Genomic DNA, 23,123 nt, shown 5'->3' on the forward strand with positions numbered 1-23,123 from the left:
AAGGCTAGAAGCCCAAAATCAAGGTTATGCTCCCTCTGTCGTCTCTAGGGAAGGATCCTTCCTTGCCTCTTCCAGCTTCTAGTGGCTCCTGGCCACGCTCGGCGCTTCTTGGCTTCTAGTTTTGTCTAATCTCTGCCTCCGTCTGCACATGGCCTTTCTCTTTGTGTGTGTGTGTCTCTCTGTGTCCTCGCTTCTTTTTATAAGAATAGTAGTTCAGTATTGCCTCATCTTAATTTAATTACATCTGCAAAGACCCTATTCCAAATAAGATCACATTCTGAGGTTCTGGGTAGACATGAATTTTGCGGGGGACACTGTTCAGTCCTTACGGGGGGTCAAAGATGTGAGTCTAGTGGGGAGGCAGGCTTTTGAGAAGCCAGTGTTTCCTGTGGCCAGCATCGTGTCATAGAAAGACATCTGAGGGACTTCCCTGGTGGCGCAGTGGTTAAGAATCTGCCTGCCAATGCAGGGGACACGGGTTCGAGCCCTGCTCCGGGAAGATCCCACATGCCGCAGAGCAACTAAGCCCATGCGCCACAACTACTGAGCCCGTGATCTAGAGCCTGCGAGCCACAACTACTGAGCCCACGTGCCACAACTACTGAAGCCCGCGTGCCTAGAGCCTGTGCTCCACAACAAGAGAAACCACCGCAATGAGAAGCCCGTGCAACGCAACGAAGAGTAGCCCTCGCTCGCTACAACTAGAGAAAGCCCGCGCGCAGCAACGAAGACCCAACGCAGCCAAAAATAAATAAATAAACTGTTTCTCTGAAAAAAAAAAGAGATCTGAAATCCCGGGTTCCCCAACTAGCAGTGAGACCTGCGGCAAATCTCTTTGCTCCTCTGAGCCTTAGCTTCTTCATCTTTTCAGTGAGGATGATGGCATCCATCCTGTCCCACCGCCCAGGAACATTGCGAGGGTCAAACAAAATGGTGGCTTAGAAAGCTCTTTGCAGGTTGTAAGCTTAGGGTGGCTATATAATCATCCCTGACTTTCACGAGACACTAACGTTGCCATGCTTATCAGTATCCTGTGGTCTGACCACCCGCTTTCTCCACGCTAGGATCACTGCTTTTACCATGGGACGGTGAGGAAGGCAGAACAGTCCAGTGTCATGCTCAGCACCTGCCGGGGAATGAGGTAAGAGGCCCTGACAGTGCTGGGTGGGGCGCACCTGAGACTCTCCCCAGCAATGGAATTTTTTAAGCTAAGCGGGGCTGGCCTTGGGCAGGGACTTTGAGAAGCTGTCTATTGAGAATGTATGCAAGCCAGCTCTGAGAAGGGCTGAGCTTGGGAGGGACAAGGGAAGTAATCCTTTGATGATGGTGACGGTAAAAATAATAACGTTAATAATAGATAACCCACAGATTCACTGGGGATTGAGCATACTCTTTCCTGAGGAGCTTGAGGTTTTCTTATTATTTAGGTATGGTGAAGCCCACAGAGCAGGAGACAACTGCCGTTGAAAAGACACTTTATTGTACTCAAGATCCCAGGAGGAGGGGCACGCCATGCTGGGGCTGGGGCACAGGGCAGCACAGGGGTCAGTCAGGAGGCAGACGGGGGAGAGGGAATGTGGGCAAGAGTCTTTATTGTGGTTTCTGTGGAAAGGAACAGGAAAGGCAGGGTAAGCAGGCTTAGGATTGGCTAGTTTGAATAATTTTGGTGGGATCTGGGGCATGGGGCTGTCCCTAGTTGTCTGGTACCTGGCCCTGGGGTGAACAGGCCCGGGGAGGTGGGCAGCCCAGAGAGTGAGAAGCCCATTGGAAAGGCATGCTGTGCTCACTGGTGAGTTACCATCTGTAGGAAGTGGCTAACCCTGGGGGCAGGAGCAAGGTCCCAGTGTCAAAGCACCAGGATATAGGAAATAGAAGACATGGTTCATACACTTGAAATTGATGAATTTGAGCATTTATTCCCACTTCTCCTTTGCTCTTCTCTGGTAGAAGTGCTTATAGGTGGCAAAAAAGGAAATGGGCAGCTAGTGAAAAGAGCAGGAAGAGAAGGGAGAAGCAGGGATAATCTTCAAGACAGAAAATGAACTGAAAAGTTCCAACGAGGGGGCATGTTGGAAAGAGAGTGACCTCATTCTCTGAGCCAGACGACCTGGCTTTGAGCAAGTAGCAGTTGACCAGAGGGGTGACCTTGGACCTTGACGGTCTCTTTTGTAAAATGTGGATAAGGGAAATATATATCTGTCGTGTTGTGAGGATTGCACGTGCTAATAGATATCTAACGTTTAGAACTGGCCAGTATATACAAGCACTCAGTCACCTCCCAGACCCGTGCTTCCTGGGCGGGGCCCTCAGTGGGGTACCATCAGTATCACCTGGGAGCTTGTTCAAAATGTAGTATCTTAGGTCCTACCCAGACCTACTGGATTGTAACCTGTATTTTTACCAAGATCCCCAGGTGATATGTGTGCACGTTATAGTTTATACCTGAGAATATGTGTTCCTTGAGAATATGAATTCTATCTCAATATCTGTTGCTCTCCTCCAGCCTACCCTGGTGCTTTGCATATAGTAGGATCTATACATGTATGTTGGAGTAATAAAAATCATTTATTTAGACTCTTCCCACCCTCCCCTCCTTTTGGAAAAGAGATGATGATCTGAAAAACCTGTGTTCTAATTGCCTATACTAATTGCCTGGGTTTTAATTGCCTATACTGTGTGGCACCTATACCCAGTGTGTTGATAACCTAGCTCAATGAAAACCAAAAGAAAAAAAAAGCACTGATATGTAGCATCTGCCAGTATGCTGGTAAAAATATTCCCACCATGACCAATTCGAAGCTATCAACATGATGTTACTGAAGGCAGCATTGGGCAGATATGCACACGTTGGCCCTCATGAGCCAGTAGGAGGTGTTTCCACTGTGTACCCTTCCTCTCTCTTGATCGATTGAGCCAATGATTGTTTCTTTCATTCAGCAAATTAACAGTGGGTGTCTGCTCTATGCCCATGTCCTACACGGGTGGAGGGAAGACAGGCATATAAAAGTAATTTCCTGAGCCCTCAGGTTCTCATCTGTAAAGTGGGCATGGATGATAGGCATGGTAGAGAATGTTAAGTGCTGTGTTAACGCTACAGCATGCAGACGGGATTATCATCATCTTATAACAGTGAAACCATGCTAAGACTCACCCAGGCTCGCATGCCAACGGGAGGCCCATCATGCTGCCGATCCCACGTGTTTGTTTATAAATCGAGCCATGTCTCATCTGTAAGGCTTCATGGTGAGCTGGCCGGAGGGGATTAGGCAGGAAACAAGCTTTGGCTGGGAGGCCATAACAGAGACCCCAAATCCCCTGCTCAAGTGACCTGATTGAGCCTAGCCAACTGGCCTTCCAGTGGTGTTTACAGGCCCAGTCGTCTGCAGTCTGCAAGTGAACAGCGTCTGTCCCAAGAAGGAGGAAAGGGAACATGCGGGTGTGACTTGCTTCTCTCTGCCTATTCCTCTGTCCTCTTGGTCTGGGGCAGTGGGAATTTGGCTTGGCCTCTTGTACATCATTCCCACAGCTGTGCTGATAGGGGGGAACTGGGTGAGCCGTCCATGTGTTTCTATTTTGCACGCTTCCCTTTTATGGGGTCCACCCGCCTTATTTTCCCAGCCTTCTCACTGCACACCTTAAGAAACCAAGGGTGTCTGTGGGCCCGACTGATTTAAGAGCTGGAGACGCCTGGCAGATGGCTCGATTCAGACTCTGGAGTAGGAGCAGCTGTAGCAGCAGCAGGCTTCAAACCCACGGAACGCGGAACACTCCAGTCGCCCCCCACTAAGGCTCATAAAGCGATGCTGCAATGGAAAATCTCCATAGCAATTGTGCTTCTCTCCTGGAAACATACTCTTTGTGATTGGAGAAAATAGGTAGGATTTATACCAAGTGGGATCTTCAGGCTGATGATACAAATACAGAGGAATCCAGCTGAGTTTCTAGATTGTTGCTGGGCGTCCTCTTCTCTCCAAAGCAGTTCTTTAGGCTCATTTAATTGAAGAGGTAATACGGGATCATAGTAAGAATACATTCAAATAATACAAGAGCGTACAATGAAAGAGTACGCTTCCTGTTTCCCGAATCCCCCCTCCCCAGAGGCAGCCATTGTTACCAGTTTCTTGTGTATCCTTTCAGAAATCTTCCTTCCAAAAAGGAACATGGGTATGTAATATAATGCTCTGTGATCTTGTTTAGGCCCCTGACCCCTTCGAGAATAGAGTGGCAGCTCTGGATATTTATAAACTACACCAATGAAACGATGTGGCACACCATTTCCTAGGGGTGTTTAGTGTCCATACTCCCCAAGCCTGTCTCCTGTGAAGGACTCATCTAAATGTCCTATACGATGTCTTGTGTGCACAAATGCTTTGCAAATTAACATAAAGTATAAATTTTAGGAGCAACGATTATTTGTGAAGAAATCTAGACATTACTGGGTTGAGGTGTCCTTGACGGAACCTGTGGGATTTGGCAGACACTGGGCGTGCGTGTACGTGTGTGTGTGTGCACGTGCACACATGTGTGTCCAACTCACTGTCTATCAGCAGGAGAGGTATTGATTACAGTAAAAACATTTTTTAAACCTGATTGGTCACTTTGTTTGTAAAGAAAGTGCTTGAAGATTATCATTATGTAACTAATGAGTGTGCTAAACATCCAAATAATACTGGAGCATAAAACTAAAAGAAGTGAAAATTCTTTATCCTGTCCTGCCCTTTCAATCAATCTCATTCCCCATCTGTAATCTGTTGGGGAGTATACATAATTGAAATACATAATTATGTGTATATATGATTTTTTAATCCAAGGGAGATTGGTTATAGGGTTATACATACCATTCTGTAATTTGTTTTTTTCTTTTTCCAGTTTAACATTGTGTCGTAGGCACACATAGATCTAGCTCATTCTCTTAATGGCTGTATAGTATCTTAAGTACTAATGTCTGGCAAGTTTAATTACATAGAAAGTCTTTCAAAGACATACAGTAGATCACCTGTAGTCATCTATTTGATGCATCACTCTTTTTTTTTTTTTTTTTTTTGGGGGTACGCGGGCCTCTCACTATTGTGGCCTCTCCCGTTGCGGAGCACAGGCTCCGGACGCGCAGGCTCAGCGGCCATGGCTCACGGGCCCAGCCGCTCCACGGCATGTGGGATCTTCCTGGACCGGGGCACGAACCCGCGTCCCCTGCATCGGCAGGCGGACTCTCAACCACTGCTCCACCAGGGAAGCCCTGATGCATCACTCTTATAGCAGATCTGACCTCAAAACCCTGGGGCCCATACTCACTGTGGTTATACCTTACCCCAGGTCCCTGGACTCAGACTTTGTGGGAGAGAGAGGGAGAGAGAGGATATGAAATTAAGAGTGTGCAGAGGAGGATGTGTGTGAACGTTATGAGATGGCTTAGAAGGAGCTCACAATTTAGAGTCAAGCGACCTGAGTTTCAGATCTAGCTCCATACCTCCCGGCTCTGTGATCTCTGAGCTTTCCTCCCCCTGTTTCATTTCATTTCCTCCTTGTCTTTGCCTTGGCCAGCTCAGCTCTCTAGATGATGCCCACGGTGCAGGGGGCTGCTGAGTCCTGGGTGGGAGGCTGAGGGTCGTGTCATGGCTCCGCCCATGAGTAAGGAGCCTGGATGTCAGGAGACCTGGGATCTGCCCCCAGCTCTAACAGTAGGTCACTAGGTGACCTTGGGCAAGTTCCTACTTCTCTGGGCTTTGGTTCCTCTGATCTGAGAAAGCAGGGTAGACAAGACCATGGAAAGGACTCTTCAGTGTAGAAATGTCTGTGCTGCAGAGAGAGTGGGCAGAGTTTCCAGGAGGTGGGGCGCCTGGGACAGAAGGAGCCAGTCCATGCCTATCTGCCTTTTTGCCAAGGAGAGGCGTGGCCCTTTCCCATTTGAATACCTGGCCTTCCTTCTGCAGAACAGATAAGAAATGCTACCTCTGTGTCAAGCATAGAGTAAGCGCTCACAGGGCAGCATCAAGTTTTGTCAGGTGTAGATTCTGGAGCCAGGCAGTTCCTGGTATAAAACCTGACAGGTTGCTTCAGTTCCCTAGCATCAGTTTTCTCACCTGTAAAATGGGAGCAACAATAGTGACATCATTGGTGGATTTACATGAGGTGATGAGTGCAACTTCCTTGAGATCAGGGACTTTTTTTTGTTTTCCTATCACGCTGCATCCCCGGTGCCTAGAACTGTTCCTGTCACACAGTACGTGCTCAATACATATGTGCTGAATGGCTACTGAATAAGATGCCTTGTACCCTGCCTTGTGTATCATACATGCTCAATGACTATTAGCTGTCCTTTTTAAATATTACCCTAATTATTAGTAAACATTGCCTCTTACTTCAGTCAACTGTCATAGCAGCCCTGTGAGAGGGGAAGCTTTGTTGAGTAACTTAGCCCAAAGCTAGCAGACAGCAGAGCCAGAATTTGAATCCAGGTGTGTCCCACTCCCGAGCCCATGCTCTCCACTTGTGGCTTGCCACCCCATCCCAGAGGGACCACATCACCCGTGTGACCACGTCACCTCTGTGCTGCCTTTGAAGCTCCCTGTAACTCCTTCTCACTTGCATGCAGATTTTGGGGGAAGGAAAGAAGTGTGACAGAGTGATTACCTCTTAGGGCAGCTCTGGATGTAGGCATGTAGGGTGTGTCCCCTTGGGTTCAGCTCTGAATGGACAAATTCCTAAGAAGCAGTTCTTGCCTAGTTCCTGGAAGGATGCATTTGAGCGAGTCTTGTAGTCATTCAGGGGTTAAACCTGCTGCCTGCCTGGCCTGCCCTGCCAGGGTTCCTCTGTACAATTTCATTTGTATCAAGCCCTCAACAATGAATAGCCTGTGAGGTCGCTCTCAACAATGAATAGCGTGTGAGGTCCTGGCCACCCAACCTCATGGGTCCCCCTCCCGCGCACCCCACCCCACCCCCACCCCCCGCTAAGCTCTGCCAGTGCTTACATTTAGCAAATTAGATCAACTGAGACACTTAGAAGGAGAAATGACTGGCGAGTGTTCAGGGGAGGGCAGCTAGCAGGGCTTGGGATTGGTGACAGTGAAGGGCCCTGGGAAGTAGATTCTCACAAATCCCCCCACTTTCAAAGCTGGGCTTCGCTGTGACATGCTAGGGCTTGCGCCAGCCTGTTCTCCATCCCCTGGCAGTCGGGAAGGCGGCGACTGTGACACAGGCGCGTTACCAGCAGCCGCAGCAGGGGCAGGGGAGGGGAGCGGCCGCAGAGTCGTATTGCTGGAAGGACCTTCAGTGTCCTTCTGAGCTTGTGTTTCTCCAGTTATAATCTGCCCACTCCCTGGAACAGAATTGCTTAGAGCTCTGTGAAAAGACAGGGCCCTGCCAGAGGCTGGGCTCCAGGTCAAGGTTCCTGAGTGTGGCTGTGCAGGACATTCCTATGGGACTTGTTCACTTGCTCAGGCCTACAGAATCTGCATCTCCTAGGTGGGGCCTGGACATCTCCATTTTTAATACACCCTGGAGAATATTCTAATGGATAGATCTGGGAGATTTGATCCTAAGATCTCTGACCCCTAGGTTTGGAACTCACTGATAGAGGCAGATAGCATAGAAGTTAAGGGCATGGGGTCCAGAGTCTGCCGGACCTTAAATCTTTGGCCCCAGAATACCCATGAGAGCTTGTTATTTAATCTCTCTGGAGCTCAGTTTCCTTATCTATCAAATGGGACCCATAATGGTGCTTTACAGCATTGATGTAAGAATGAAATAAGAATGACAATTATAAGCACAGTGCCTGGCATATAGTTAACTCTCAAAAAATGGTGTCTAAAAATGAGAAGTGGACTGACTGCCTCTCCCAGCTGGTGTCTTACTTCAGACAGGCCAGTTGGGTAATGGCTGATCACGCCTCAGAGGAGAGTTGCTGATTCTTGTCACTTATAGCTATTCTACAGGGCTCTGGTGACAGAGGCAGTGTGAGGTCATGGTTAAGGTCTTGGGACCTAGAACCAGACTACTTAGGTTTTTACTGCCTGTGTGACTTTGGTCAGTTGATTAACCTCGCTGAGCCTTAGTTTTCTCGTTTGTAAAATGAGGATAATATTTGTAAGGATCATAGAAGTTGGTGTGAATAATAAAATACTCAGCACAGTGCCTGGTCCATAGTAAAGACTCAATAGTTTATAACCACCATGATTGTTGTTCACTGTGCACCAAACTTCTGTGTTGTCTCTGTCCTATTCGGCCTAGAGGTTTATTCAAGTGATGCCTGGTCAGCTACACTGGAACTTTCCACCCACTGGGTGTTATCTCCACAGCCACAACCTAGTGCACACAAAGCCGTCAGCTGGTTTGTAGTGTTTGTAGCCATTGGGGGAAACTGAGGTGACGGGGAGGGGCCTTGGTCAGCCAAGATGAGAAGATAGATTGAGAACAGGATGCCCACAGCAGCTCTGCCCTCTGCCCTTTCCCGTCCGGACTCAGGAGCGGATGTGACCCTTGCTGTTTGTTCCACTCTCACCCCCAGCTGCACAGGCAGCCCATTGGGCGTCCCGCCGGGGGGCTGGTCTGGGATTGCTGCGTCAGCCTGGATGAGGTAGCCGGGAAGTCGTCAGGCTCCCTGGCACAGGAATGAGGTCAACCAGGGATGGATTCCAGGAAGGACTGCTGCTGATCAGGGCCTGGCGCTGTCTCTCCTGAGAGCATCACAGGCTCTTCCCAAAGGGCAAAACCTGGGCGGGGATCCGGAGGTGTTAGGGGCAGGGATGGAAGCCGAGACAGCCGAAGAGAGGTCCTGCCAGTTTGGAGTGGCAAAGACTGACTTGGCTACATTTTACCTTTTGAAATTTCTGGATGGATAGAGCCTGAGGTTTTGGAGCACACGAAATGCTGTGGGGTCCCTGGGGTACATTGCTGGGACCTTCCTTCCCCAGGGCCCTGATAACATTCCCTTGCTCTAGTTTTCATCTCACGGTGTCAAGGATGGCAAATACCTGCTACGGGGGCCTCTGCTGTCCCTTCCATTGATTATTGGTGATAGTGATTGGTGATAAGCTGTGCGCTGTTTCTCACCGAGTCCAGATAAAGCGCCCAGAAGCCTCATTGATGCAGCACCCCAGGCCGCAGCATCCAACATCAGGGTTAAGGGCGATGAAAGCTTTTTGCCTTTTCTGTTAACATACTATAGTGATTTATTCCCATGTTCAGACTCTAAGCTCTGTGAGGGCAGGCGTCTTGTCTGTCCTGTTCACTAGTCCGTCCTCAGCAACTAGCACGATGCCTGGCACATAGCAGCAGCTCAGGAAGTATTTGTGGAATGAATGTCTGTCCTCCAATGGAATGTGAATTACACAAGGGCAGGGATTATGTCTAGATTACATCTAATACAGAGTAAGGGTTCAATGAATGAAAAAATATAATGAATGAACACACATATTTATTCTGAGTTCAAGGCTAGTATCTGTAACCCAGAGAAAAGAGTAGTCACACGTGCTTGGTTGTGGGTGTCACCTCACCGCAGAGCTGCCTTGCTGACACGGGGAAATTGGGGCTGGTAGGCATGCCATCAGTGATGTCTCTAGCTTTGGTTTCCAAGAGCAAGGACACTTGTCTTTCCATTTAATCATCCCAAGAGTCCTGTGAAGTTAGAAAATTATCATTTGCATTTACACTTGGGGAAACTGAGGCTTGGAGTGATTGAAGAGGTTTGTTGAAGAGCATTTGGCAATTTAATGTTGGAGCTGAGATTAGAACTTGGGTCTCCTCATCCTCAGGCCAGCATGCTTCCTCCAGTCACCAGAATGTCTTTTTCTCCGTCTATCAAGTTTTGACCTGTGATCTGTTGTATGCTATGTTTGGGTTTGGGAGGCTTTTTGGAATCCTAGTCCTGCCATCCTTTATGAGTATGAACTGTCCCTGGCCCAGCCCTTTTAGAACCTTCAAGCTTCTCTGTGATATGCTTTTGTACCCTGAAACCGTGCACCACATCTCACGTACATGTGCATTTCTCTGGAGAGGAAGTCTGAGTTTGCGTCAGATTCTCACCAAGGAGCGCACGACCCCATAATAAGATTAAGAAGCAATGATCAAAACCAACTGTGAAATTTTTTATAGGGGAAAACTGAGGCCTGAGCAAGGGACTTTTCCAGGACCACAATCTTTGACCAGAGATTCTATTTCTCCCGTCAACAGAGGACTGATTATGGTGAGCAGTAACCTCAGCTACATCATCGAGCCCCTCCCTGACAGCGAGGGCCACCACCTTATTTACAGATCCGAACATCTCAAGCTTCCCCCCAGGAACTGTGGGTTCGAGCACTCCAAGCCCACCGCCAGGGACTGGGTCCTTCCGTTTACAAACCAGACCAAGAAGCGACCTCGCAGGGTGAGTTTTTCTTAGCACAGGAGTTAGCCTGGGGATAGGCTTGTCCCTTCTGAGGACCCTTACCTTGGATCCAGGTGTATTTCTAAATTAAAGGGAGATGGCTAAGAAGGAGGAAATAGCTTTTTCCTCTTAGTCTAAGTCATTGTTGAGTGTGAGAAACCCTTGTTTTCGACAGAATAACAGCTTTGGGGGAAAACATTACTACCTTTAAAATAAGGTGCTGATTTCAGAAACTTTAAAATGTGAGAAAAAAATATACGCCTCCCTTTTTGGAATAGCCACTTAACCATGTGCACAAAATGCTTGTATTTATTTATACCGAAAATAGAGGTATGTGGTTTAAATGTCTTTTGGGAACTTGACTGTCAGCATGTTCCCTCACGGTATGTCAGCCTCTGTTCTGTCTGCACTAGGCAGCCAGCTCGTTATTTCTGGAGACTAAAGGACTGGACCCGCTGTCCCGGAGCAGCCTCCCGCGATAACCAAGATGGCGGGCGGAAGGTGTAGTGAGGGTGATGATGAAGCGACCATAGCTGGGGTTGTCTCTAGATCCCAGGTACAAATTTAGTAAGGAGGGCCGCTGCTTATTAACTGCACCATTTCTGAGCAGTTTTTTGAAATGAGGTCAAGTCCACCATTTCTATAGCTCTGATCTGCTTATGTCTCTTTCTTAGATGAAAAGGGAAGATTTACACTCCATGAAGTATGTGGAGCTTTACCTTGTGGCTGATTATGAAGAGGTAAGGGGGAGGCAATGGGTTTTAGCAGAAAAATTGCTCTCTTGATAGCTTCCATTCCAGCCTTCAAACTGCTTTGGGGAAATACTAAAGCATTCCTCTTTTTCCGGTTTGTCATGTGATTTTGACCTTAAATCTGACCAAGGGCTCTTTTTGCTATTTTAAACATAGTTGGGAAAAAAAACAAGGAGAAGTCTCTTCCAGCTCAGTGCATTAATCAGAACATCAGGATAAAGGATGTTATTTGGGTTAACATTTCTTAGACTGGGTCTGAAGACCCTTAGGTTTTGGTGCTTATTCTTTGGGAGAATAGAGATAGACCTGCCCCTCACATCACAGGGTTTACAGTAGCAGCACAAAAACTCTCTAGTTCCAAGTGTGATGACTGCTGTAGGATGGTTCATTGTAGAGGATTAGAGTGCGGATAATGAATTGGGAAAAGCTTCCCAAGGCAGTGGTGTTGAAGCTGACTCCTAAAGAATGGATTCAGGCCCTACGGCCCATATTTGCCTAAATTAGCCGTATTTTACCTCATTCTCACTTTATGTAGTGGCTCAACCACAGAACTGACATATCTTCTGGGCATGGAAGGTCAGATGAGCTGAGCACTCCCCACGTTCTAACACTGCACCTCGCCTGGGGCTCCCTTTCTGACAGAACTCATCACAGTTCCCATCTGTCACATACCATCCAAATGGGTTAGTTAGCAGCTCCCCCAGAGGAGCAATCCCACAGCACAGATCCTGGAGGCAGTGCAGGGAAGGGGGAAGAATACTAGACTTCGCGCTGGAAGAGCTGCCTTCCAGTGTTAGTGGCAGGAGGAAGTGGCCCTTGAGTGTCTGCAAGGACACGGAGTCGTTAACTGCGCAGAGACGCGGAGGTGAAGGGCTTTCCCAGGCCGAGGAAACATCTTTTTTTTTTTTTTTAATATATGTATATATATATTTCAATTTTATTTATTTATTTATTTTTGGCTGCGTTGGGTCTTCGTTGCTGCGCGCGGGCTTTCTCTAGTTGCCGCGAGTGGTGGCTACTCTTCGTTGTGGTGCACGGGCTTCTCACTGCAGTGGCTTCTCTTGTTGCAGAGCACGGGCTCTAGAGTGCAGGCTTCAATAGTTGTGGCGTGGGCTCAGTAGTTGTGGCCCGTGGGCTCTAGAGTGCAGGCTTCAGTAGTTGTGGTGCACGGGCTCAGTAGTTGTGGCTTGTGGGCCCTAGAGTGCAGGCTTCAGTAGTTGTGGCATGCAGGCTCAGTAGTTGTGGTTAGTGGGCTCTAGAGCGCAGGCTCAGTAGTTGTGGCGCATGGGCTTAGTTGCTCCGTGGCATGTGGGATCTTCCCGGACCAGGGCTCGAACCCGTGTGCCCTGCATTGGCAGGCGGATTCTTAACCACTGCGCCACCAGGGAAGCCCCGAGGAAACATCTTGTTCTGCTTTGAGAGGAGTTTCGCTTTTTAATTGGTGTCGGTATTGGTTTTTCCAGCAGCCTTTCTTTCTTTCTTTTTTTTTTTCTTTTGTTTTCCTTTCCAAAGACTGGTGTGTGTGTAGGATGGGGGAGTGGTGTGGGGAGCAAAATCCTAAGTGATTTAAAAGCCGCAGCTGCACAGTCATGGGGGATGCTAATGGCGCTGGCCCCTGCCTAACAGAACTGCCACAGTGGGAGGGTTGCTGGAAGAGAGCTGAGCTTCCCCGGCTCCGGGACATCTTGAGATCCTCTAATACAGTGGTCTCGAACCTTTTTGTGTGTGTGCTGCAGAATCCTTTGTTCAGATGAAAGCTCCTGGGACCCCGATAGTTAAGCATATAGAAACACAGCTGCTCTAATGGAAAGGTGGGGTGATGCTCCCCCTCGGCCTTGCACTCTCACCAGAGGACTCCTGGTGTGGGGATTTAAAACCCACTGGGTGTGAGTCTGAAAGCTGGAGAAGCGGGGGTGGGGTGAGGATCGGACATCTTCAGTCTCCTGACCTCCAGGGTCACAGCAAACCCCCAAAAGGAAAAGTGTGCGCCCAAGGTGCCTCCAGAACTGTGCTGTGCATAGAGCCATCTTCCTGTTCTAGAGGGAGGGTCTCCAGCAGCGCCCCATAGGTGCTGCCCACAGGCCGTGATTCATGCAGCTCAGGGGATGGTGGATAGGGAATGTGCTCACTACTCAGGTCCTGGGCAGGGGTGGGTGGGGAAGTAATAGGCCAGGCTGGGCTCACAGGCTCACAAATCCCTGCCCCCCTCACCACCTCCTCCCCCACTCCCTCTCCAAGCGGCCTCTCATCCTCCACGGGCAGAAATGTATTACTGACAATTAATTAATCTGAGAGGACGGCAGACAGGGAAGAGGAGGGCGCCTTATCTGTGATTTATAACCTGGTGTTGAGACAGGGCAGGCTTCGCCTCTGGGCTCTGGACTTAGCACAGGGAGCAGAGACGTGGATGGGGTTGCTGCCTGGAGAGAGGGTTTTCAGCAGTAAAAATGACCATGCAGCTCCCTGGGCCTAGGTGGGAGCACCTGGGGGTGGTTCTCAGTTTATTCATTCCTTAGGTGAAATGGGAGATCCAGGTGGGGGAAGAGCAAGATGGGATTTGGAGGAGGAGACAGGGCAGCTGTGAGAACAGGTATGTCAAGGACTTTTCAAGATACAGACAGAACGTGGGGCAGTTGGGAAAGACCAGGTGATGCACCGTGTTTTAAGGCCTGTGTCAGCCCAGAAAGTGTAAGTGGGAGATACTCTTTTCTTTACATCAGAGGTCTGTAAGCTATAGCCCATGGTCAAATCCAGCCCACTCCGGGTTTTTATAAATAAAGTTTTACTGGAACGTATCCATGCCTGCCGCTGCATGTGTTGTCCATGGCTGCTTTTGAGCTACGATGGCATAGTTGAGTAGTTGTGGTAGAGACTTTATGGCTGCAAAGCCTAAAATATTTACAGTCTGGCCATTTGCAGAAAGTTTGCTGACTCTTGCCTGAGGCTCTTCAGGATAGCATGGTACATTCCTTAAAACTATGGTGGTATTATCGGGCAGCTGTTTGAAGATAGGATTAATATATCTGAAAGACAATGAAGTCTGACTCTGATGTTCTAATAAATACTCCCTAAATGCTGCAGCACTTTCTGTGCCTGTGAGACGAGTTTAGAAATGGGATGACTGAGTAAAGAGGAACTTCAGGATTAACACCTTGGAAAGGTCTAAGTCCCAGGATCTTACATTGAATTTAACTCCGTAGAAAGCAATGGTGAAAGTGAGACGATTGCAGTTCTGATGAGTCACGGTTCCCAGGAGGCCCAGGAAGGTCCAGAAGCAGTGGGAGAATAGGAAACGGTGCGTTTCTCCCCCTGTCGTGGCTGAGACACACCCCCATCTGGACAAATATCCCAGGGTGTTTTATTTGGCTGTTCTTTTCATTTCTTTCTTGTATATTCTTGTGGGATGCAGTGGAGGAAGGACGTGAAGGTTTGGACTGAAGTAACATATATCGTGTGTACACAAGGTAAATCAGATAGGTACCCAGGTTCTGTGTAACAATGGCAGCATATAGGACGTACCCATCATTTTCAAATTTAGGTTTCAGTTGTAGCAAGTTTTATCTTTATGCTGTGAAGCTTTCCTTCATCATTGCAGCTGAAAGTGATCTACCCTTTTTTTTTTTTTTCCGCGGTACGCGGGCCTCTCACTGCTGTGGCCTCTTCCGTTGCGGAGCACAGGCTCCGGACGCGCAGGCTCAGCGGCCACGGCTCACGGGCCCAGCCGCTCCGCGACATGTGGGATCTTCCCGGACCGGGGCACGACCCCGTGTCCCCTGCATCGGCAGGCGGACTCTCAACCACTGCGCCACCAGGGAAGCCCGTGATCTACCCTTTTGAAGCAGGCGTGATTAAGTGAGGCTACCTACAGAAATGTGCCCCTCTTGCTGCCCACGGCAGATATTTCTGATGGAGCACAGCACTTTTTGCTGCCGAGCCCCTTGCAGTCTTAGAATTCTTCTCACTGTGGAAGGCATTGCTAGTTGATCTGAGTAGCGTGCCTAGATGAAGCCTATTTCCCAAGGTTTTATGATCCTCATTGCCAGCACTCATTTTGTGTCATTCACACAGCCTCCTGTTGCAGTTATTTCTGTGCAGGTTTTCTCAGCCCGTTTCTATTTCATACTCCTTAAACATAGCATCTGCCATTGTTGTTATTTCTGGTCCGCTCTGTGTTTTAACTGAAGCTCCTTCAAGGCTAGGACCAGGACCACACACTTTGTATCCTACCCAGCACCAAGTGCAGTGCCTTGCACACTGCAGTTGTTCAGCAACAGTTTGACCGTGTTGACTGATCACGTGCACGGAGGCCTTGTGAGATCCCTGTGATGGCGGCTCCATGCTGGGGTGATGACCGAGGCGAGGATTGGATTGGTCCCTCTTCTAAGCCCCAGTGGAAGTTTGCAGGAGGCCTTGTAATTAGGAGGACAGGAGAACAAGGTTGACTTCACAGGCTGGAGGAAGACAGTTCAGTTCACTGCACAACTGTTAACATGCCTACCGTGTGCCTGGAACTGAGCTAGTAGTTGGAGGTACCAAGATGGATGTGACCCAGGTTCTGCCCTCCCAAGCTGACACTATGTGTCAGGGAGATAGTCGTCATAGAAGACGGAAGAAAATGAAAAGGAATTCAAAGACCAGTAATGGGGCACACGAGGGGTCCTGCGAAGGGTTCTGGGGTCTCACCTAGTTCTGCTTGCCCCATTTAGTTTCAGAAGAATCGACGAGACCAGGACGCCACCAAACACAAGCTCATGGAGATCGCCAATTACGTTGATAAGGTGAGACCAGGTGTGTCCTTGTGGGAAAGGTGCCAGCACCTTAGAGGAGCTGCAGGACAGGAGATCACACCTGACTTGCCTCTTGCGCGACTGGCCGCCCCACCAGCTTCTGGGAGGCAGTAGCGATGCAGCCGAAGCTCAGTGGTCACGACAAGACCGTCAACTGCATGGACCTAGCCAAGTAACTTGTCTTGTTTGGGTTGCTGTTTTGTTTTGTTTTTTAATTTACAAAATGAGGGGTTGATTTAAATCAAGAGCTTTGGATTGTTTTTGTTTTTCTGATGGAATCCTTTTTGCAATGTCTAATATAGAAGTCCGATGACAACAGACTCCTCTAAGCTGAAGCAGGGGTGAGGACCCAGAGTGCTGTCCTCTGACCCCCTTCCCCTCATCCGTGCCTTAAAAGTTGAGTGGGCTGTTTGGGGTCAATCTGTATAATCTCCATCTGTAAAACAGTTCTAAAATCATTTGGTTTTGTCTCTTAGAAAAGCCATGCAGTTGGTTAACTTTCCTAGGTCAGGCTCTTTTAAACAAGCTCTTAGGAAATACCCAGATTCTTGAATTTTACTAGAATAGGCTGGTCTGGGACTTGGAAATACTTTGTTTATATGAAAGAGTGCAAAATGCAGAAGAGGTAACCTAGAATGACAGTGGCCTCTTGATAGGCGAGTGGTAAATAGTTTTAAAAAGTAGATTTTAATGTTTGGGATCGCAGGTCTCTGAGAATCTGATCACATTTATTGTACAGTTTCAGGGCACTCACGAAACTTCTGAACCTTAACTCTGGGCCTGCTAGGGATTCCTGGATCCCAGGTCTCAAGGGGGAATATATATATATATTTTTTAAAAAAATATTAGAGGATAAGGAAGAGAACAAATATTTTTAGGGATTTACAAGCAAATTTGGTAGTGTACTGAAGTCATTGGATGGGCAGGTCTATGCCCTGTGTTTTTGCCGTAGATGACTCTGGAAACGCTGGTCAGTGTTTGGTGCCTGGTGAAAGTCAAACACTGGCATTTCCTGGAAGGAAGGACTCCAGGGACACAGTCCAGTCCTCTCTCTAGCCTTCAGTTCACTCAGCAATAACATCTAAATGATCCCACAACCCAAACACTCAGCATCTGGGAAAACAAGAAAAGCTTGTTTCCCTGGGGGTAGACCATGTTATCCCCCATGTGACATCTATTGTTCTGGAGATGCTGCAGGTGGGAGACTTGGCTGGGTCTCCGCTATGTAGATTCTGCAGCTGGTCTGGGTGATCGAACCAGTGGTGCTGGTGAAAAGTGGAAGGAGAAGAGAGGCGTTAGCAAACCACATCCTTGCTGGAAGGTCCCCAGCCTTGCCAGCTGGTCTGCTCTGTGAAGCAGTCTCGGTTATCTCATCTGCAGCTGAGGTTAGTCACTCCCGGCTGGGGTTAGGGAAGGCAAACTCACTTCTCTGAGGCTTGCTGACCCACCTACTTGAACTGAACTATTATGGAACTAAAACTGGAATGCACTGCACTAATCAGCTGAATCATGAACCCAATCAAAAATGTTTTTCCTTAACTGTGAAAAAAGCCAAGTTTAAGTCCTCAAAAAGCTCCCTAGTGAAGCAAGTTCAATTTGAAATCCAAACCCTTTATTTTCTGTAATGATTGACCTAGCATAAAACAGGAAAATCAAAATTTCCATTGAAATCAACTGATACTCTGCTGAATCTGGAGCCCATTTACATCACAGTTTCTTGGGGGCAAGTTGATTCTCTGGATGTGTAAATATGGTAGCACTTCAGCAGTGTAGTGTCGTCATGATTAGACTCTGAGGTCTAATAATCCGGGCCTTAATCCTGGCTCTGCCAGCTTCCTGCTGAGACTTTGGCAAGTTACTGAACTTCTCTAGGCCTCAGTGCTTAATACATAGAAAGCACTTGATAAGCATTGGTGCTATGATTGTTATATTTACCTTGGGGCAGTACCTGCCACTTTCGGATTAAGATGGCATCTCCTGCTCACATGACCTAGGTTTACCTGCAATTTTTTTTTTTTTTAAGTTGCTGTCTCAGTATTCTCTAGGATAGGCCAAAGAATTCCTTGTACCTACGCCTTCCAGTACTTCGCTTTAAGGAAAACCCTCTTCCTGCTATGTGTGTGTGAGATGAAATATACTGTGTCATGAAAGTTAGGCGTAGCTCTAGCCTTAAGGAGCCCAAGGATCAAGGCTCGTGTATAGAATTTCAGGATCTCTGGGTTGGACAAAATCCTGAAGATTATCTGGGACCTTTGCAACCTAAAGCTTGCAACCTGCTTATGGCATCCTTCACAAAACCCAAAAACCTCCAGTGATGGGGAAGGAAATTTTCAAAGTAAGCACATCTATCTACATGTATTTCACTTACACCCATTTACTTCCAAAACGAGTCGGAGACGTCTTCCAATAAATCCATTAATATATCTGCACAATGGAATACTAGTCAGCAATAAAAAGGAATGGCAGCCTGATACAGGCTACAAGATGGATGAATCTCAGAAACATGCTAAATGAAAGAAATAACAAAAGACTACATATTGTATAATTTCATTTATAGAATATGTCTGGAAAAGGCAAATCTGTGGAGACAGAAAGTGGATTAGTGATTGCCCAGGTCTGGGGGTGAAAATGGGCAATGATGGTAAGTGGACATAAGGGATCTTGGTGTGATGAAAATAGTCTAACACTGGATTATGGTGATCACTTTACAATTTGGTAAGTTTACTACAAAATATTGAGCTGTACACCTAAAATGGGTGGATTCTGTGATATGTAAATTATACCTCAATAAAGTTGTTTTGAAAATGCATATACAAGAGAACTTTTAGACATGTATAAAAATGATAAGGGCCGTAAAGGAATTGGGAGGGATAATTGTACCAGACACCTGGGCCAAAGGTCCTTATTATAGATGACAGCGTGGCTTAGCTCACTTTGAAAGCTTTTTTCCTGTTTGAAATGAAATGTCTTCCTGTCTTTTTTACCTATAGACTGAGCCCCGCTTTAGGCTTATGTGCAAAAATGCTGATCCTTTCTCCACATGAGAACCCCGTGCATGTCTGAAAGCAACTCTGTGTCCTATCTCAGTCTTCATTTCTCTAAGCTAAGTCACCCCATCTCTGCCACCAGGGGCAGAGCCTTTCTTAGGATGTCGTGCCTGTCTCAGGATGTCCCCCTTCTGAGAAGGTGAAGAGCAACACGTGTTCCCTCTTCCCCTTGGAGGCATGTATAGAAGAGAAATCTGGAATCTGTGCTCTGAGCGCTTGGGCTAGGAAGGGGCTCATAATCTCAAGTGGTGTTGAGAGATGATGCTGTGACTCTCTTCTCTGTGTGTTTTCAGTTTTACCGATCCTTGAATATCCGGATTGCCCTCGTGGGCTTGGAAGTGTGGACTCATGGAAATATGTGTGAAGTTTCGGAGAACCCGTACTCTACCCTCTGGTCATTTCTTAGCTGGAGGCGCAAGCTGCTCGCCTGGAAGAACCATGACAATGCACAGTTAATCACGTAAATAGCCTTTTCCGTATGTGTTGCCTTGGCCTTGGCCGCAAAGCCCCTGCCTGCAGTGCGTGTGCTGTTTGCCCTTTTCTCCCCAGTGCTGAAGGCTGGCTGGACTAAGCCATCCTTACTCTCCAGTCCAGGTAACGAAGTGTTCCTCAGGCGTGTGCTCCGTACCCAGTATATGCAGGAAAATATTAAAAAGCCTGAGTCATAGCAATCCCAAGAAGTGTTTACAGCCCAAATAAGACAATTAGCCTTAGACATATTTAGTTGAGTCTCTGAAACAACTGGGTGTGTATTTGGGAAGTGAGTGACTGTTGGTCATGGCTGCTTTGAAATAGACTTTCTAAGGGGCTCACCTTGATCTTCGTGGCGCTTTGTTCTAGAACAGGTGTTAATCGCCCAAAGCAGGCACAGGAGAGGGGCCTCCTCTGCTTGTCGTTCACGTCATTCCCAGGGGCTCAGGGTTGACTGCGAGACAGTCAAGTGGCAGGTGGTGCAGGAATAGTGTGTTTGGGGGGAGGGAGACGTGGGGGGAGAGGGCGGATGTGTTGGAGTTTGTTCAATCCCCAGAGAGAAAAGAGCAGAAACTGATGGGGGTCGCGGTGGCCCGTGACAGTCCCCCGTGGTGATTATCTAGTATTTATTAGTGTTGACTTCCAAAGGTATTCTCAGGAAGTTACAACAAAAGGCACATACATAATAAAACCAATTTTTTTTTTCCTGTTTCCTAAATATCTCTGAAACAACAATCATTTAAACCTTTGTTTACTCTTTAAAAGAGACCGGGGAAATAGCCGTACCACAAACCCAAGTGCTTACTTCATGATAGCACATTTACCTAGGAAGAGTCTTTGGTTACCAAAACTTTGGCCTGATCTTTGAAAGCCTGGAGTTCTGCTTTGGGCAAGACCTTGAATCCAATTTCCAGTAGGACTTCCTCGGAGCCCTGTGTGAGTTTATCAGATAACCAGTAGGGCGTCATAGAGCTTTGCATGTTTTTTTTGTTTGTTTTGTTTTTGCGGTACAAGGGCCCTTCACTGTTGTGGCCTCTCCCGGGTGCGCAGGCTCAGCGGCCATGGCTCACGGGCCCAGCCGCTCCGCGGCATGTGGGATCTTCCTGGACCGGGGCACGAACCCGTGTCCCCTGCATCGGCAGGCGGACTCTCAACCACTGCGCCACCAGGGAAGCCCTGCATGTATTTCTTTTGCAGAGTGTTTCTCTGAAGATAAGTGTGCCTTGAATTCAACAAGCATGTATTAAGCACCCACTACGTGTCTGATTCTTTGCTAAGTTCTAATGACCCCAAAATACATGAGATAGCCTTGACTCTCTAAGATATCATGGTCTAAGTAAGAAGACAAACACAGAGATATAAAAGCATGATGTAATGAACGTCCATGTAGATGCTTTAAATAAATTTCATGTTTGTGGTATGCACGAAAACACTGGTATTTTACTCATTCCCTTGCCCCTGCCCTGGATGCGTACAGCTGAGAAGAGCGTGTATTAAACTGGGGGAATGTAGCTGGCTGTTGGCAGGTTAGGAGCACAGTTGCAAAACAAAGGCAGAAACAGTTCATCCTTGCACCCAGCTGCACTTTGTGAGGCTCCTGATGGGACACATCTGTTTCCTTGGCCCCAGAGTGATGCAGGAATGAAGCATCAGCCCCCACAGCTGCTGCCCTGGCCCCCCCTCCCCATACACATACCACAGAGCCAGGGATATGGCAGGGCACCCTGGCAGCTGGCGGAAGTGGGCATGATTCACTTCAGCCTCAGAACCTGTGCCACCCTTCCCTCATCCCCACCCTCTGACCTTTTCCTCTGCGGCAGGAATGGGATGCAGCTTTGCAAGCCCTGCCCATTTCCTTCCAGGGAATGGGGCTACGGGCATATTGTGGGAAGAAGTGAACTTTTGCTCTCTCTTCTGTTTCTCTGGAGCAGTGAGAGAGTAGGTGAGAGGAAGTGAGAGGGGTGGTGACCTGGAAGTTGTCCAGCTGGCCTAGAGTAGTGGGATCTGTCCCCTTGGGAATGATCTGGGAATGTCAGCAGGGCCAGGGAATGCCGTGATGGCCACCCACTCCTGGGCACATGGAAACAGCCCTCTCGGTCCCCACTCCAGTCACCCTCTCTCCTTCCCTCCTGCAGGGGCATGTCTTTCCACGGCACCACCATCGGCCTGGCCCCCCTCATGGCCATGTGCTCTGTGTACCAGTCTGGAGGGGTCAACATGGTGAGTCTCAGCCAATATATTGATGCTGCAGAAGGCGGAGAACTGCCCCACAAGACAGGAGGTCATCTTATAAAGAATAATTTTGTATTAATTGTTGCAGGAAAAAAGAGATTGAACATAAAGAAGGGCCGTTGTTTAAAATGAAGGCATTACGTTCTAAGAGGTGGAGGTACTCAGGGATGAATTTTCATTTATTGTAATTTATTCCCAATTTTCAAGCTCAGGAGACACCTTGAAGCAATTACGTTAATCATACATCACTAGATGTCTTACATGTTCCAGACCAGGGGTTGAGAAATTGTAAGATACAGAGATGAAATTTTTTTTTTTTTTATCTGAAGTCTCGTGTTGTTCTGTATATCTTTATGGAGCAAGAGCCTGTCTCAGAGTCACAGGAAATTATTGCCCCCTTTTGAAGTTCTCTCTGACTTTGTGGGAGTGTTTGGACTACTCGTGTGTGACCTGTGAAGTAGACAGCAAGGAGGCTGCTGTCCATTTATTTGTCCACCCCTCCATCCACCTGTATTTATTGACAGATGCAGCAGGGTAGTTAAGAGCACGGGCTCTAGTCACCGAGCCTGTACGCACAGCAATTGTACAGTCAGTGGAGGACCATGAGGCTTGGCTAAAGGAGAGGCAGGGCTGTAGTGGGGAGATGTCCTTGACCTGAACTGTCTCCCTGAGCAGGACCACTCTGAGAATGCCATTGGCGTGGCTGCCACCATGGCCCACGAGATGGGCCACAACTTCGGCATGAGCCATGATTCTGCGGATTGCTGCTCCGCCAGCGCGGCGGATGGTGGGTGCATCATGGCAGCCGCCACTGGGTGAGTCAAGCAGGAAGGTGAGGACGGGGAGGACGGCAGAGCACGAGAGGCCAGCGTGGCCCCCGTGTTGCTCCCGGCCCAGGGAGCCTCTGTTATACTAACGGGGGCATTGAAGAAACAGGGGGTTTTGACAACAAAAGCATTGGAAGAAGACCAAGAAAACAATCGTGTGGAAGGAGCACAGGTTTCTAGCAGCAAGTCTGGTGTGGTGTAACCTTCGATATACTTAGTTTCTGTCTTGGGGTTCTTTAGCTATAAAATTGGCATAACCACGTGTGTCTTTTCCACTTCATGAATTTTTGCTGAGAACCCATTTATAACAGCCACAGTCCTTAATCCCTCCATGTGAACGAAGTGTGATCAGTGCTGTTATGCCTCAGGCCAGATTGAACGTGCTGAGGTGGCCTCCAGAACAAGGAAAGGGAAGGGGAGCATCCACACCCCCCCAGTGACTCCTCAGGGAATTTACAGGCTGTGTTTACCACAAGGAATAAGGACAAGGCAGCTCCATCTCCCTGTAGCTGTGAGGGGTCTTTAAACCAGAGCCTTTGAAGAGAATTCTGGAGTTGCTTAAAAGTCAGTGCCTGGACTCAGACAGCAGAGAACACTGGGTTCTTCCGGGACCCTAGTCACTCTTCAGAAGGCACCATGGTGGGA

General features: G+C 48.1%; 1 protein-coding gene across 1 annotated transcript in view; it reads left to right on the top strand.

Moving 5' to 3' along the window:
* The window catches only part of ADAM19 (ADAM metallopeptidase domain 19), a gene marked incomplete at its 3' end in the record, with an annotated part of 85,382 nt that overhangs the window by 38,290 nt on the left and 23,969 nt on the right, over positions 1 to 23,123 (top strand). Inside the window, exons 5-11 of the mRNA XM_082835631.1 lie at positions 1,065 to 1,141; positions 10,170 to 10,362; positions 11,037 to 11,102; positions 15,821 to 15,892; positions 19,242 to 19,408; positions 21,555 to 21,639; positions 22,327 to 22,466. Of these exons, the coding sequence (XP_082691757.1) occupies positions 1,065 to 1,141; positions 10,170 to 10,362; positions 11,037 to 11,102; positions 15,821 to 15,892; positions 19,242 to 19,408; positions 21,555 to 21,639; positions 22,327 to 22,466 (800 nt within the window). The remainder of the gene's footprint in view (positions 1 to 1,064; positions 1,142 to 10,169; positions 10,363 to 11,036; positions 11,103 to 15,820; positions 15,893 to 19,241; positions 19,409 to 21,554; positions 21,640 to 22,326; positions 22,467 to 23,123) is intronic.

Source organism: Leucopleurus acutus (assembly GCF_964270905.1).
Source record: "Leucopleurus acutus genome assembly, chromosome: 3".
Lineage (NCBI taxonomy): Eukaryota > Metazoa > Chordata > Mammalia > Artiodactyla > Delphinidae > Leucopleurus > Leucopleurus acutus.